Consider the following 17,755-nt stretch of genomic DNA (forward strand, 5'->3'; position numbering starts at 1 on the left):
AGTAGAGTGTCAGATGCACAAGTATAGCATGATGGCATGCTTTTAAAAGGTCACAGTGAGAACACTACACATTAGGTACAGAGGGATTCCTAAGTGGTATAAGATTAAAAATATCTTAGGGATGCAAGCCCTCTTGTGCAGAGCAGTAACATCTGTGTGGGACAGAAAAAACAGGAGTGGAAACTTTGATAGTATTAACAATGTATCTTTTTCTTTCAAAAGGAAATTCAGATTTAAGCGGCATATGTTAAAATCTGACAAATATGAAGGGTAAGTATACTAGTGTGGGTATAGTCTTGATTCTTTTATTATGCTTGCAAGAGCCCAGAATTTAAAGAAATTAAAAAGTACATATTTAAAAAATTTTTTTTGTTTATTTTTATTTATTTGAGAGTGACAGACAGAGAAAGAGGCAGAGAGAGGGAGAGAGAGGGCGTGCCAGGGCCTCCAGCCACTACAAACGAACTCCAGATGCGTGCGCCCCCTTGTGCATCTGGCTAACATGGGTCCTGGGGAATCGAGCCTTGAACCAGGGTACTTAGGCTTCAGAGGCAAGTGCTTAACCACTAAGCCATCTCTCCAGCCCAAAAGTACATATTTTAAAGCGATTTGATAACTCTTATAATCTGATGGTTTGATGACCATTCAAGTCATTAGCAAGCATAAATAAATTATAATATGGTGGAATTTAATAGGAAAAATTCAAGTTAGAGGCCACTGTTAAAAAGCCAAAGATAAATTCTGTGATGAGAGTTCTAGAGGGCAGACTCACTGGCCGAGTTCTGCAGGGTAACTAGAAAGCTTCCCAGACCTGCACTGCAGCCTTGCTGAATACAGACAGCAGCAGGGCTGCACTGGGCTGTGAGGAAGAGAGGGGAAGGGCTGGGAGGCAGCCTTCTCTCCTAGTCAAGTAGCCTAGCATTGTTAGCAAAAAGTTCAGGAAGCAGGGGCCTATGTGAGTTCATCCCACTAGCAAGGCTCAAGTGCTGGAGCTCGAGGCTTTGAGAAAAGACAGGGGTTCGAGGGCCTGGCTGCTGTGGAAACATGACCAAGGGGGATGGGGGGGAGATGGTTGGTCGGCAAAGTAGAGGGAAGACACCATATCTGCAAATGCACTGGGAGGAATCTGGGCTGTTGTTGCTGTTGCCTCAAGTAACATGGCTTTACACCTTCCTCCACCCCACAGGGACGCTTTGCTACTAATCCAAATGGAGGGGTGGGGCAGGGATCAGCCTCTTCTTTCCCAGACCTTGAAAATCACTGTTATGAAATTCAGAGGACAGTTCTCTGATGGAAGTTGTGGGAATCCTTTGAAGGACCCAACACTAAGCCACAGGCTTAGAACACAAAGCAATGTAGACACCACTGCCCTGCCTGGCACCAGGAGTCCAGGTATGAGGAGGACTCAGCCTTTGACACAGGCCAAACCTCTAGCTTTTGCTATGGGGGAGGGACACCTGGGGCCAGATCTGACGTAATTCAGAAAAATAATGAAATGGCATGCTATGGTCCAAGGACCATAGGATAATTTATCACACACTCTCTCACACACACTGCAAGTGTGACTCACTCCATTTCATGAAGCTCCTCTTTCTGTATAAGAATGAGGTCTCTAGAACTTTCTACAGTGATAGAGAGGATCATCCGCATTCTCCAATATGGTGGCCACTCACCTGGACAGCATGAGTGAGCACTGACAATGGGCGCAATGAAACAAATGTTTGACTTTATCCACTGAACCATCTCCACAGCCTACTAACAACTTGAATTAATCATGTGCAGCTCGTGGACATCTTAATGAACAGCACGGGTCTGCAGCATCTGACACTGCACAGGATGCCGGGGTCCTCACCTCTGATGTGAGCATTTAAGCTTCTGGAGTTTTGCTACTGTGAACAAATGCTTCCACAAGTATTCTCACAGCTGAGCCTTTTGTTTGCAACCCACGCTATTTAATTAGGTGGAGTCCTAGAAATAGTATTACGAAGCCAAGAGAAAATTGGGTTTTCGGGCTCTTCACACATATTCAGACAACTTACAATTACATAACTTACATACGGTATGCTACCTTTCACTAGCTATGATCATCTACACAGTCCCATTTGATATTTATCTGTCCTCCTGACCAGATGGACCAGGAAAAGGCTCCCAGGTATGGCCAAAGGACAAGAAATCATGTGGCTTAGTTAGACTAGGTCACTTTCAGTTAATGACAAACCATACATACAATGAGGGTTCCAGGAGATTATGATGGAGTGATTATTTCCTGACTCCTACAGATGCTGACCTTCAATACATCATGTGTTCGTGGTATCACACTGCCAGTCATATAACAGTCACTACCACATACAACTCATAAAGTATATAATTTCTGGTAATGACAATGAAAGACTGGAATACTATCTAACACATTTATTATAAAGCCATTGTCACTCAGCCACAGGGACATACTCTGAAATGTGCTCTTAAAGAGTTCTGTTGTTCTGAGAACCTAATAGTGTGTGCTTACACACCAAGATGGCAACAGTCACCAGGAAATATGACTTTATGGAGCCTCTGTGGTATACATGGCTCACAGTTGACTGCAATGTCTTCATGCAGCACACGAATGCACTACACTTTTTGTCACTATTCTGAGTGTTCTCCTTCTACGTGTGTGTGTGTGCCGCAAGACAGTATGTAGTGTTGTATAGGCAGCTGCCTCATGCATCTGGGCTTGCTGCAGGTCATGGCTATGTCAAGAAGACACATCAAGTGAGGGGCCACCCTGTCTAGCTTTATGTAAGCACATCACTCTGTGATGTTCACATGACAAAGTCTCTGTCAGTGTGTGTATCATTGTTAACCAATGCTGACTGAATCTGTTCTCTCAGATTAGTCTAACATGGTACAAACTTAAAACGTCCATGCTTGACCAAAACTATGAAAAGCCAAACAAAATAAAATAAAAAAAAAACTAATGTGTTAACAATCTCTATTTCATACTACTGGAACTTATGTGGTTCTATGTTCTCTCCAAAATTTTATTTTAAAAAATCTATTTATCATGGAGTCAGAATCCAAAGCCAGTGGGCTCACTCAGAGCCTGTGTTTGCAGCCACCACATTAGTGTGCCTCACCAACTGTCAAGTGCCTATGTTATCATTTGGGGGTCTTGTTCTAATGCAGATTCTGATCCCTGCCAGGCTGATGCTGTGGGTCTGAACAACATCCTTTGTAGCAAAGCTCCACATGGTAACCCATACTATCACAGCAATAAACATTACACCTGCCAGAAAGGTGTTTCCTAATAGTTTAAGTAACAAAAGTGCTTAATAACACATAAGACAAAAATACACATTTCTTGTTGGGTGTGGTGGTATACACCTTTAATCCCAGCACTCAGGAGGCAGAGGTGGGAGAATCGCTGTGAGTTCAAGGCCACCCTGAGACTCCATAGGGAATTTTAGGTCAGCCTGGGCTAGAGTGAAACCCTACCTTAAAAAAAAAAAAATTAAAATAGGGCTGTAGAGATGACTTAGCGGTTAGGCGCTTGTCTGTGAAGCCTAAGAATCCCGGTTCGAGGCTCGATTCCCGAGGTCCCACGTTAGCCAGATGCACAAGGGGGCGCACGTGTCTGGAGTCCGTTTGCAGTGTCTGGAGGCCCTGGTGTGCCCATTCTCTCTCTCTCTATCTGCCTCTTTCTCTTTCTGTTGCTCTCAAATAAAAAAATATTTTTTTTAAAAACTGTCAGAAGGTAGCATTAAAAAAATAAATAAAAATAAAAAATACACATTTCTTCTCAGAAACTTAAATCCTTCTTTCCTGTCCAGGTAACAAGCTTCCCCCTCTCCCCAGCACGAGTGAGAAGCTTCCTCAGCTGCCTCAGCTCACAGGCAGGGAGGACCGATCGATCCCCATAGCTTCCGTTAGCCAGAGCTTTGCACATCCAGCAAGAAGGGATGTGGAGAAAGGTCCCTGAGGTCTCCCTGAGCAGCCAGTCAGTCCCACTACCTACTCCCATCTGTAGGCACATCACCCACCCATCAACCCTTTGGAGCACACCACTTCCTTATTTTCAAAAACATTTTTAGAAGTACATTAATCTATGAACTTCCTGAATATTTTGACTTACAACGCTTGGGTAGCTTGTGTTTAAAGAGACTTCAACCCTCTTCTGCCAGACTCATCACTTCTTACATGTTTTTATGTGGGATGATCAGGTGTTTTTGTTGGGTAGATGTTTTGCCATCATCAGTAATCCTCCTTAACCTATCTTGATGTTAGGAAATGCCTGATCTGATACCATGAAAGTTCCCTTGTATAGTGGATCTCATTGCCTTAACTTTGCATTCTATTTCAACCCTTTTGTTTTCCCTTAATCTACTATGGGGAACATATGGGTAATTTTTAAATTTTTTTGTAGACAATACTTGCTGATAATTCCATCCCCCACCCTTTTCCCCTTCACAACTCCACTATTCATCATATCCCCTCTGCCTCTCCATCAATCTTTTATCTTGATGTCATCATGTTTTCCTCCTATTACAATGGTCTTGTGTGGGGATAGTTTTTTTTTTCCTATATCTGTGGCATTTTGTTTTACAGTTAGTTTTAGAGTCAATGTATTCACATCACTACTTCCCTCTACGCTTATATGTGTTGTTGTACTTCCTTCCTGGAGTCATCCTGTAAATTCACCAAAAAATTGTTACTTCCCTTTAAACTAGAACAGATAAACTTATTATTATTTTTAATAATAATATTTTTGCCGGGTGTGGTGGTGCACACCTTTAATCTCAGTACTCGGGAAGCAAAGGTAGTGAGTTCAAGGCCACCCTGAGACTACAGAGTGAATTCCAGGTCAGCTTGAGCTGGAGTGAGACCCTACCTCAGAAAACAAAAAAACAACAACAACAAAATTATAAAACAGAACTTTTTAAAAAAAATTTTCTTATAAATTACTTTCTCCCATTAATTCAATAAACTATATCAACTCCCTTCAAATGAATTAAACTATATAGCAGTTTTCATTAACCTGTCAGAAACCTTTTATAGATACCACATACTTATCTGATAATGTATGTGTCTAATCACCTGATTAAAATTGCTAGGATCCAATTCCTCTCAAAGTTCTCTTTTACTTTGTCTTTTGAAGCCAAGGATGTCTCTTGTAAAGATCCTCACTTATCTTTGAAGATAAATGAGACTATTCCAAAATCTAGAGAAGAAATATTTTGTCATTAAAGGACAGAGTCAGCTTGGGCCAGGTAAAGTTCATTCACCATGGCTCCATCTCATTCTCCCCTTGGTGAATGTCTTCAAAGTCACAGTCACCTCTCTGAAGTGCCCCCTCCCTATCTTCCTCTGGATGACCTACAGAAACCATACTGTGCAGGTGGCTGACACTATGTCAGGCACTGATTGAGAGCTGGTAGGTAGTGGCAATGAGGTAGACATCAGAGAATACATGGGACCCCAAATGCCTTATGTTGGATTGTTGCTAAGTCACACAATATGGGTACCTTCAAATGATGCTGATATTGTCTCATCATGTTTTGAATGAAGTTCCTTTATCAGAATACTTATTCGCTTTTGATGTATTCTTTGATTGCTCTGGCAGGCTTGTTATTTAAAAATACTTATCGTTATTATATTTTTGACATCTGTTAGCTTCACCTACAGGGTCATTATCAATGACTTGGGTAGCGAATGAAGTCTAGGGACACCAAATCTTTACCCTGTTCCATTGCAGCTGCCTTTCCTAAGTTCCATCCGTGGTTAGTGTTTCTCAGTAACATTTTCTACATTATTTCCATCTTTCATGGGTACAGATGATTGCCGAGGCAAAAGCCATTCTTTCCACGTTTATCTCTTTTATGGTTATCAACTCTTCCCAGTTCTACTTCCCCTGGTTCCTGCAGCAGGGCCCTGCTTGTTACCATCATGCTTTTTAATCTCCCTTGCAGTGATGTTTTTATAAATATGCCTTTGAAACACCTTATTCAGTTCTGGATTTTCTTAGCATCAACCATTTTTTATAGCTTTAGCTCTGATGAAATGAATACACTCCATTGTTAATCGCTCTTCCATCTTTCTGCAAACTCCCTCATTTTATTTTTATAATGAAAAAACAAGTTAAATTTAGAACTTTCCAAACCAACTGAAAGACTTCAACTGACCATGGAACTTACAAGTGTGACTAGCGCTCATTTTTTCAGCCATTTTCAATTAGTTAAACAACTCCCAGAAAACACTGCAATGATTCAAGGCTCTTGCTGATGGAACATGCTCCAGGGACACCATCAAAGACGACACACTCCTGACATGCCCAAGCTCACCTCCCTAGGCCTACAATAATGAGCAGGAAATTCTAATGTAATAAAACTAAACACCCTGTATGCTTTCATTTCTTCAGGCCAACAAATACAAGTGCCCCACTGCCACATGGAAACTGGCACACAGCATTTGCCAGTCTTCTAAATCAAGTTATTCATGAGGTCTACGTCCTTCCAGCTCCTGGATACTGAAGAACAGCTCCAGAGTAAGCTAAAAAGTGCTCAATACTTTGCAGCCACACCCTAAGACAGATACAGCCTCATCTGCACACTGTCATTGCCTGTCAGAAATCACAAGTTGGCTTGGGGACCAGAGAATTCATCCAACTTATCTTCATCTCTTGATATCATGATAACTCCTTAAAAGGAGAGTCTGGTTGGCTCTAGTTCTCTGTTCTCTGGGGAAATCTTGGTCTGCCCATGGTGTATGTTTTATAAACTTGAAGCAATACTTTCTATCAAAGCACCATGGTCTACAAGATCTCTTTGGCCAGAGGCACTAAGACAGAGGAAAGGTGAGGATTTCTAGCATCATAAAGCACTACATTTATTATCAGTTCAAAAACAATGTTCTTCTATATAAGCTATGTTCAGGGTAGGAAAGTAATTTTAAAAAACAACAACAAGGGCTGGAGAGATGTCTTAGCGGTTAAGAGATGTCTTGACTGTGAAGCCTAAGGACCCACATTCAACTCTCCAGATCCCACATAAGCCAGACGCACAAAGTGACGCAAGAGCACAAGGCTGCACATGTGCACAAGGGGGCACACACGTCTGTAGTTCGACTGCAGTGGCTGGAGGCCCTGGCATGCCAATTCACACACATAAAAAAAAAAAAAATGGGCTGGAGAGATGGCTTAGAGGTTAAGCGCTTGCCTGTGAAGCCTAAGGACCCCGGTTCGAGGCTCGGTTCCCCAGGTCCCACGTTAGCCAGACGCACAAGGGGGTGCATGCGTCTGGAGTTCGTTTGCAGAGGCTGGAAGCCCTGGCGCGCCCATTCTCTCTCTCCCTCTACCTGTCTTTCTCTCTGGGTCTGTCGCTCTCAAATAAATAAATAATTAATTAAAAAAAAAATAAGGTGGCCAGTCTATATTGGGCTTGCCTCAAAAAAAAGAAAAAAGAAAAACTCATTGCTTGGGGATAGCTCAGTGGGTAAGAGTGCTTGGTGTGCAAACATAAAAAACCTGAGTTAGAAGCCGGGCATGGTGGTGCACGCCTTTAATCCCAGCACTCGGGAGGCAAAGGTAGGAGGACTGCCGTGAGTTCGAGGCCACCCTGAGACTCCATAGTGTATTCCAGGTCAGAGTGGGCTAGAGTGAGACCCTACCTCGAAAAACCAAAAAAAATTTTTAAAAACCTGAGTTATCTCCCCAGCACCAACTTTTAAAAAGTTGGGCACAGCTGTGCACACTTGTAAGCCCAGTTGAGAGGGGTGGAGATAGTAGAATTACTAAGGTTCACTGGCCAGCAGGCTAGCTGAAAAATGGCAAGCTCCAGGTTCAGGGAGGGCCCCGTCTCAAGGGAGTAAGTCAGAAGCCCAATAGAGGAAGACACCCAATGTCTTCCTCTGGCCTCTGCAAACACAGGCATGAGCATCTGCACACACTTGTGTGTGCACCGCACACACACATGCACACACGTGTACACACACACCATACATACTACACAAATAGAAAGAACCAAACAAATCTTAACTTTCTCTTTTTATACAACATTTCCATCACATTCTATTTTTGTCTAGAAAATCTACTTCTACACTTTTTTTTATTTTCACAATTTTTATTAACATTTTCCATAATTATACAAAATATCCCATGGTAATACCTCACCCCCACACACACTTTCCATTTTGAAATTCCATTCTTCATCATATTACCTCCCCATCTCAATCATTGTACTTACATATATACAATACCAACCTATTAAGTACCCTCCTCCCTTCCTTTCTCTTCCCTTTATGTCTCCTTTTTAACTTACTGGCCTCTGCTACTAAGTATTTTCCTTCTCACGCAGAAGCCCAATCATCTGTAGCTAGGATCCACATATGAGGGAGAACATGTGGTGCTTTGCTTCTACACTTTTAAACAGTGTACATTTATCTATAGCACTGACTACTATCTGAGGTATATGCTGACCAAAGAGAAATTTCTTTTGGTTAGTATTCCAACAAAATATTTCCATGAAAGGAGAAGAACTTTTTCTCACTATTTACACCTTCAAAGGCCAAGTCTCGTGGTCCTGAAGTACCCTGCTTGCTGTTTCTATTCTTTATCTTAACAAATCGAACCTCGGCAAAGAGTAATTTAAATGCCCTCAATGATAAGTTCTCTGCCCAGGGGAAGGGCAGAACATTAGTGTGACTCTCCAAAAACTAAAATCTCCTTTGGAACAAAACCAACTTGGAATCCTTTCATCTCAATGGATCTCTAGTAGATCATTCTTTCCCACATGATAAGCATGGAGTTAATGATGATGTCACTCTGAACTCTAGCATAAGCTAGACAGTGCATGTCCTTCCCACAAATACAGCACAGCAAAGCAAGAGAGTCTGTTGTTAACAGCATAGGTTTAATGTTGTATAACCATATGCCAACACTTTCACTGGTTGAAGGTTTAGGACATGACCTCACCTTTCATTTTCCTCATCTATGAGATGGCAGAACCTACCACCTGCCTGATTAAACTTCATAGACCAGGAAAAGTTTTAAAAGTTGTTTGAAAAGAATGATCTGAAGTATAAAAGCCAAAAGAAAGACAGCAAGGATTGTGTCTTTGATATTGTAGCAGCTCAGACATCAGGATGTGCCTAATGGCCAACTGGTATCTTCTGCCAGCACACCACAGGCAGAAAGCTGTGATTTACTGATCACTGGCCAAGCCTGAATGAACTTGGTTATGGATATTCATGTGTTATCACTTCCGCCAAGTTCTGTACATTGTTAATATCAGCCAGTTGAATGCACCTGCTGTTTAGAATATCTTTTAAAAGATGATACTGGAGAGATGGAGTTAGCAGTTAAGGCATTTGCCTGCAAAGCTTAAGGACCCAGGTTTGACTCTCCAGTACCCATGTAAGCCAGATACACAAGGTGGCATATGTGTCTAGAATTCTTTTGAATGACTAGAGACCATGGCATACCCATTCTCTTTCCCTCTCTCCCTCCTTCCCTCTTTTTCTCTCTCAAATAAGATAAATAAAACATTTTTAAAGATGGCATTAAAATACAGTATTGAAATGAAAAAGTTATATACACAAAAAATAGAGTAAACTAATAATCATTATTTTTATGCATTGAGCTCAATATTTGTATTTTTCCCTTTTCTTATATGTTTAACATATAAGGTAAAGGAGATCTACTGAAACACAGTAGTTAAGTAAAAAAGCAAGAACAGGGGACTGGAGGGATAGCTTAGCAGTTAAGGTGTTTGCTTGCAAAGCCAAAGGACCTCAGTTCCATTCCCCAGGACCCACGTAAGCCAGATGCACAAAGGGGCACATGCATCTGGAGTTCGTTTGCAGTGGCTGGAGGCCCTAGCTCTCCCATATTCATTCTCTCCCTCTCCCTCTCCCTCTCCCTCTCCCTCTCTCTCTCCCTCTCTCTCTCTGTCAAATAAATAATAATAAAGCTTAAGAAAATAAAAGTAAATTTAAAAAAAAAAACAAGAAAAAAACAACACTATAACCACAGACTGGCATGAGCTTATTAAATTCTGTTGGTGTGTGTATGTATACTAATTTATACACCTATCTTCAATCATATCAGACATTTCATAATAGTTACTTAGGAGAAGGGAGAGAAATGTGAAAGGAAGATGAAGGAAGATTTTGATGTTTTATTGCCATTACTTCTAGTGGGTGTGAATTTTGTATAATGAGCACCGTTATTTTGGTAGCGCTTTTAATTGGAGAAGATTAAACAAAATAGTGTCAGCAGTGCCTGGCATCCTGCCAGACAGAGTAAACCATCAATAAATGCTGACTGTTCTTTCTCTCCCCAGCATCCCAAAAGGAACAAGAAATAAGACACGCACATTGAACAAAAGAACCCCAGGCTTCAAGTTTATAATGGAATAGGATTAGGGGTGACCAGAGGTAATACATAATATTACAGGTATATATGATCTGTTCTCTGCATCTACCTGCAAGTTTCATCTCTATGAATTCAACCAAATACTGATGTAAAAAAATATGGTGGAAAATGAATCTCTTCTAGACTTTTCTCATCATTATTCTCTAAAAAATACAGTTTAATAACTCACATAGCATTTACAATGTATCAGGTATTATAAGTAATGAAGAGATGAGTAAAGACTGGAGCATCCCTGGTATCTGAGACAGACGGACAGGCAGACACAGACACACACACACACACACACACACACGCACACACGCACACACGCACACTGTGCATGATCATAAGAAAGAAAACTGGTATTCAAGAAACACAGAAAAAAATATTTAAATCCTAAAACCTCAAATCTAGAGCAGTCTTAGAATGCCAACACACATACCCAACATCTCCTTTAGAATGCAAAAGCAGCAAGGTGTGTCATCACCTCTAGAGCCTGTTCAAGAATGATGCAGACAATAACCCCTGATGCCCCTCATCTATGCCTGCCAGAGCACTGGGATGCCCGTGCAGTTGTATTCTCCTCGATGTCCAAGGTCCAGTCATACCTTTCACACGGAGAGATGTCTCCGAGGCACCACTGGCAGGAAAGAGCTGTTGCCCTGCCCAGATTACGGAAGACTATGGACAACCTTGTATCCATCTGAGCGTCATCTGATTCTTCCCAGGCAAAGGGTGAGTTCCACACAGCTCTGCCTTCCTGAGCACACACAGCACCTGTGTATTCAGAGCTGGCATCACATCAGTGAACCTCTGGCTGAAGCTTAAGGCACAATTTCTGGTTACTCAAAGACAAAGGGAGAAATGATAAGCGCATGCTTGGGAAGCCAGAGCTTCATTAGAGAAGGCTTTGTGAAGAGGGTGTGAACTGGACCCCATGGTCTCCTTGGAGTACTGCCTTCCTTCTTCCTGCAAGTTTAGGCTCAAGGGAAAGCAGCAGCTGCACCGCATGTGGTCCGTCTGAGGAGAGAGGAAGGAAAGGCAAGGAGGGCTGGGAGCAGGTCACAGGAAAACCGCAGCTGCGAGGAGCTCAAATGCTACAAAGCAACATGAAACAGAACTTTAAAAGGTGTTTAGAGAAAAGCAGTCAGTGAAAACTTTGAGGAAGCAGCATGCTGCAAGGGCAAACAAGTCTCCCCATTACCTGCAGAACTGACTCAAGTTGTAAGGGTTTGGATGACCAGAGAAGGATCTCAGGGTGGGGAAACCAGCTCTGCTTCATGGAGGACAGGAGGGAGAACTTGTGGCAAAGTTTTCAGCACATGACTCCTAAGATAAAACTCCAGCAGCCCACCGGCTCTTTGCACAGCAATGTCCCAAGTTTAACATTTGGGAGGCCAGGTGACTTTTGGTGTTAGCTACCATCAGCCTGTGACCTAGTTTCTCAGCCTACGTCTCTCCCAGGGGAGTCAAAGCTGCAGTCAAAATTTCCAGAAGCCTTTACATTGAACTTCTATGGCTTTAGGTGCATACAGAGACACAAGATGGGAGGATGTCATTTTGACCCACTGTGTACCCAGCAGGCACTTTTAGAATGGACAGTAACAATATTCGAAATGAACAGCAAGGAGCTTGCTTCTACTGGATGAGTCATTCTCAAGCATGGTCAACTTGGTAGTGTCCAGAGACATGTTGTTTTCAAATATTTTTTATTTATTAATTTCCAAGCCGAGAGGGAGAGAGAGAAAAAAAAAAACAGATGTAGAGAGTAGGCATGCCAGGGCTTCCAACCACTGCAAACAAACTCTAGATACATGCACCACTTTGCGCATCTGGCTTTATGTGAGTACTGGAGAACAGAACTCGGGTTGTTAGGCTTTGCAAGCAAGTACCTTAACTGCAAAGCCATCTCTCAAGCCCCAGAGACATGTTTGATGGTCACATCTAAAACCCACAATGTTGCAGAAAACCATACAATGCACAAGACAGCCCAACACAACAAAGAACTGTCAGGAGACCGAGGCTGAGGAAATCTGTACTAGACTAACCCCATTCCTGGAAGCACCAAGGGGGCCCTCCCGATCCTGTCTCAGAGAAGCACTGGTGCTCCCTCCCTTGGAGTAAGCAGTTTCCCTGCACAAAGAATCTGCTGGTGCCAGTAAGCAAGATGAAACATCAGACGATGAGACAAGCAAATGATGCACTGTCAAAGGGTCTGGCCATCCTCCCGCAACTCCTTCAACAACACTCTTCAGTGTCTAAGTCAAAAGGTCTTCTCTGGCCTTTACAATGGTAAAAAGGCACATACATGCTCATACCACACACGAAGAAGAGTCACCTTTATGTGTATATATGTGTGTGATGTGCATACATGTGCATATGCATGTTCACATGTCTGCATCTACAAAGGTTGATACTGGGTGTCTTTCTCAATTGCTTTCCACTGAGAAGACGGCACCATCTTTAAAACTTTTCCTGGATATCAAGTAGAGGCAGTGGCAAAGGAATAAAATAAATAAATAAATAAAACAAGCAAACCTCTACAGTTAGGACAGCCCAAGCAGTTCCAAAATATCCCAAAAGTCAGGAGAAAGGAAAGAAAAAGAAAATGAGAATAAACAAGAAAACTCAACAACCAAAAGTAAATTTGTCCCTGGGGCTATCCCATAGCTACCTCAGTTCCAGCCTCTAAGATGTATCATGGCATTTTTATTTATCAAATATGGTAAAAATGGAGAAATATAAATATTATAAATATCAATGTAGAACCCAATGAATAAAACTGAACCCTCTGAGGTGAGTTAAGTAGCCAGTCAGAAGAGAGGGTCCAAAGAGGGAACACCACACCTGCCTACTCCAGCAGAACCAGAGTTCAAGGTCTGCTCCAGCCTATCCAATCAGCTCTCTCTCTCCCTACTCCAGAGCCAGCCCCTGAGCCCAGACCAATCAGCTCTCTCTCTCAGACTCACCTGCGCCTGAGGGTGAAGCCCCCACAATAAGATTATAAATAGTCCTTACTACCAGGTGGGCAAGGTCTCTTTTGGTCTTTTCACCTCTCACCTGAACTTCCAGGTCGCTGCTCTGGTACACCCCTCCCTCATCTTGGTCCTGCTGGGCTGAGATGGTGGGGGGACCCCTACTCCCATGTGGGCTCCCTAGCCCCTTGTGCCTTCCTCATGGAAGGAGTTCTCTGTGCTTTTCTTCTCTTTCCTTCCCTTAATCTAATAAAGTCTCTCTAAGTCTTACTCTCTGGTCTATGGATTTAATTCCTTAAATTCATAATACGAGGATCTGGGAATGCCCTAAATGTATTGACACACTGGCATTGGCAAAGAGCCCCAAAACTACTGTTACACCTTGAGTTAGTACCACTGATGTTAGCAATGGGACCTTGGCCTATAGTGTCCTCTCACAGAGCTCCCATCCACGTGCACAGCAGAGAGACCACAGTTACTCTGATACACCTCCAACTTCATTCAAGGACTGAGAGTGATTTTACGCATTCACTGCAAACACTGGCATATCCTTCTGAGAAGCTGATGCCTCTGTGAAGGGTTGGAGCAGTGACCATAGGTGAGCAGAGCTGGGGAGGACAGGGACCATCTCTCTCTTGGCTGGGTTCAGTCACAAAAGCTCCTGGCAGGTCAGGAGCAGCAGCACTGAGCTCACACCACAGTGACCTGGAGTTATCACTTATCAATCCCTTGTAAACCATAGAATGACAAGCTGCCACTTTACCTCCTTGGGAAAACTTGTTTCCTGTTAAGAGAGAAGCATTTCCTACACAGGAAATATTCTACAAGACTGGGGGGGGGGGGGCTCCCCTACTCATACAAATGGGTAAGGTATAAGGCCAAGATTCTCATACAATATTACTGTATTGTGTACCATCCTCATACCCTAATTCTCTCAAGTGTTTACAAAGGTTCCATCAGGAGTTTAGCTCAATGGTAGAGCACTTGTCTGGCATGCCTGAGGCCCTAGGTTCAGTTCCCAGCACTTCAAAAGAAAATCAAAAAGGCTGGGGATGTAATTCAGATGACAGAGGACTCTCCAAGCATGCAGAAAAGTTGGCATGGATTCCCTAGCACCATGTAAACTAGACACAGGGGTGCACCCCTATAATCTCAGCACTTGGAAGAGGGGAGCAGGAGGGTCTGTAATTTAAGGTTATTTTCTGCTACATACAAAAAAAGGTGACAACACAAACCCTGTGTCAATTTACTTTGGCAACTTTAGACATAAGATTTCTGGCCAATATTTAAGGCCCAGAACTAACCATTCTGCCAGATTCTATTGCTATCCCTATCTGTGTCTCCCCCACTTGTGCACAGTGGACTGTCAGGAAAAGAGAGCCTCACACCCCAGTAGGGACCCTTTGAAGATGAAAAGCAACAAGGTATGTTTATTTGTACTTCTGTGTCTCAACCACCCAAGTGAGGCTGTGCTGGGCGATGTACAACTACTCAGCTAGTTAAAATAAATAAATAAAATCCACCCTCAAGCCACAAAGCAGATCATTCCAGGAGAAAAGGTCAACATACATGTTCCTGGGAAGATGAGGAAATCGGGCCCCTTCACTCACAGGGGGTGAAGGCCAGCCAGGGAAGAAGAGAGAAGACCAATCACCCACCCATGAGCACAGCCGCCATTATCTCAAGACTCACTCACTCCAACCCATTATGTGCAGCCTACGGTCAGAAAACTGGACTTCACATGACATGACGTGGGTTGAACCTTGGGCAGGATACATTAAAAAATAACAACAGTTAAAAATCAATACTTCACTTCCCTACCACAAACAATAAAACAAAGGAAAAGAAAACACCCATGAAGGTGTCTCAGAAGGTTCCTGAGCAACAAAGCCCTCTGACAAGGCCAGAGACTCCAACTTACCATTCAACTTCTTCCAAGATGACCAAAGGGATTTGTACAAACCCTAAGTCCTGGCTTTTGTGACCTCTTTTTATCAACTTCCCAGAAGAAGACTGAGGTGTGGGATAGATCGATAGGGTACTTGGTTCAGTTATGAACCCAGTACTAGAAAACAGACCAGTCCTGTTTCCCACAACATGTTCGTCAAAATGGAATCCATGCTTAAAAGACATAAAATGTACACACCTCCAAACACCTAGAGGTCTCTAAAGCATCCAAGGTAATCCAAACATCACAGATAATGGTCAGCCTCTGCCACAGACAGCTGAGCTACTCTCCCTCCCACCCCAACACTCCCGTGTGACTATTTTATTAATGATATTACACACTAATGCACATACACACTAAACAATCTTTGCTGGGACAGGAACAAGTGACTACAACTTTTTATGGAGAAGGAGGCTCAACCCAAGCAACCCAGGACAACTGGGAGCTGCCATAAATAGTATCGGGTGGCCACAAACACTGGACACAAGCAAGAGCTGATTTCTACACTGTCCCTCTTGGGTGTTATCAGGGAACCTGCCACAGCTATGTGAACTCAGCGTGTGAATCCAGACAGATCTTCATGTCTGAGATGCCCTGGCAATGAGCCTACTCTAACAGCCTCCAAATAATTCACACCTGCTTATGGGCTGCTCCCTCTCCCCACCCCCTTCACTCCCTTCCTAGACTCTCCACCCCTTCCTGAGAAACAGAGCACAGGGACTCAGACCTGGTTAGAAACCAACAGCAGCCACAGGAACCCCTGGCAAACCCACAGACATCTAAATGGAGGCTCAGAGAAGTAGGGATGATGTCATGGGTGGGGGTGGGAGGCTTGGCTGGCCAGTGGGTTCTGAGGATGCTCAGGACCTAGGGACTTCTAGGAAGGGAAGAGACTTCCTTTGAAAGCACTGACATCTTCAAGGGACAGCTTTGGGCGGGGCGAGTCTTGACTTCCCCAACAAACACACCACCAAGGCCACCTCAGCAAAGCAAGTTGCTAGAAGCCTTTGGGGAATCAGACATAAATTAGCCATGTAAATGGCACACCTGCCAAGGAAACAAACTTCACTGAATAAAGTTCACTGGGCCCTGTAAGCCCATGTTTTCTGGGCATCAGCTACCCAGAAATAAATATCGGGGGGCCAAGGGCGGGGAGAGCCTAGGAAAGGATGCTGACAGCTGGGACCCACAGAGTAGGGGCAGAGGGGGAGGGCTCCAAGCTGGAATTCAAAGCGGGCCCACATCAGCAAAAAAGTTCCCGGGAACAGCACGCTGTCTGGGAAGGGAGAAGGTTTGCTGCCCTCCAGGTGCCAGGATCCACGCACTCTGGGATGCCAGGGCCAATGGTCGTCAGAGAGAAGCCCCGTGGGGTCCTTCCCCCTAGGTCAGGGCGGCCGCGACAGACGACAGAAATCAGGTCCGCTCCCAGGATCCGCGTAGTAGTAATTCCCAAGTCCAATCCTTGCTTCATTGCACTATGCCCACAACAAACACCAAGGGAGGAAGGGGGGAAAGAGGCGGCAGCGATGCCACTTGTCGCGCGCTCAGTGCAGGTGGGGAAACTGAGGCAGAAGGTGGCTCCGCGAGAAGCCCCGGGCGGCTGGCGCGCGACCGAGCGCGCAAGCATCGGGGTAAGAGAAGGGACCTGGAGAAGAGTTCTGCCCTCCCTCTTCCTCAGTCCGCAGCCCTCGCTCGAGCTACGCCCCGTCGGCCCGGGCCGCCGCGGGGCTCCCGGGAGCCGGGCCGCGCACAAAGCCCCGCCCGCGCCGGCCCACACAATAGCACCGCGCGCGCCCCGCCGCCGGCCCTCGCGGGGTCCCGGTCGGCCCGACAGACCGGCCAGCGCGACGGGTCCGCCCTCCGTGCAACACCCACACGCCCGCAGCCGAGGCCCGCGCGACCAGAGCACGGCCGCCGCCGCTGCCGCCCCGTGGAAGTTCGCCGCGCGCCCCCCACTCACCCGCCGCGCCACTCAGCAGCAGGCACAGCGGCCCCAGCAACCACATGGCGCGGCCACCGCTCCGCTGCCCCGCGCCGCCACTGCCCCCGCGGCCTCGGTGCCGGCCCCGCCCCTCAGCGCCGGCCCCGCCCTTCAACGCCGGCCCACAGGCCCGGGTGCTGGCCACGCCCCTCAGCACCGGCCACGCCCCTCGACGCTACCCCACCCCCGGCCTGGGCTCTGACCCCGCCCTTTGGCGCCTGCCACGCCCCCTCGACGCCAGCCACGCCCCCTGCGGCCCCGCCCAAAGGCCGCCCGGGCAAGTTCTGCCAGCACGCGGCTGTGAGGCGCCCAGCAGGCTCTGATGGGCGGCGGTGAGGAGCGGCTCCTTGCCTTCCTAATCGGCCTGCAAAGACCTCGGAACTGCCCAGGCTCTAACTCTTGCTTTTTCCTCCTCCATCCCTCAGGGATACGCTGCTCACCGCCTCCCCAGACCCCAACTAGAG

At 45.1% G+C, this 17,755-nt stretch overlaps 1 protein-coding gene across 1 annotated transcript in view; it reads right to left on the bottom strand.

Annotated features, from left to right (window-relative positions):
* Ldlrad3 (low density lipoprotein receptor class A domain containing 3) overlaps positions 1 to 17,361 on the bottom strand; it is a 291,677-nt gene extending 274,316 nt beyond the window's left edge. Inside the window, exon 1 of the mRNA XM_045156641.1 lies at positions 17,271 to 17,361. Coding sequence (XP_045012576.1) covers positions 17,271 to 17,316 — 46 coding nt within the window. The 5' untranslated portion in view covers positions 17,317 to 17,361. The remainder of the gene's footprint in view (positions 1 to 17,270) is intronic.
* Between the last annotated feature and the right edge of the window lie 394 nt (positions 17,362 to 17,755).

The sequence above is a fragment of the Jaculus jaculus genome, chromosome 8 (assembly GCF_020740685.1).
Source record: "Jaculus jaculus isolate mJacJac1 chromosome 8, mJacJac1.mat.Y.cur, whole genome shotgun sequence".
Taxonomy (NCBI): Eukaryota; Metazoa; Chordata; class Mammalia; order Rodentia; family Dipodidae; genus Jaculus; species Jaculus jaculus.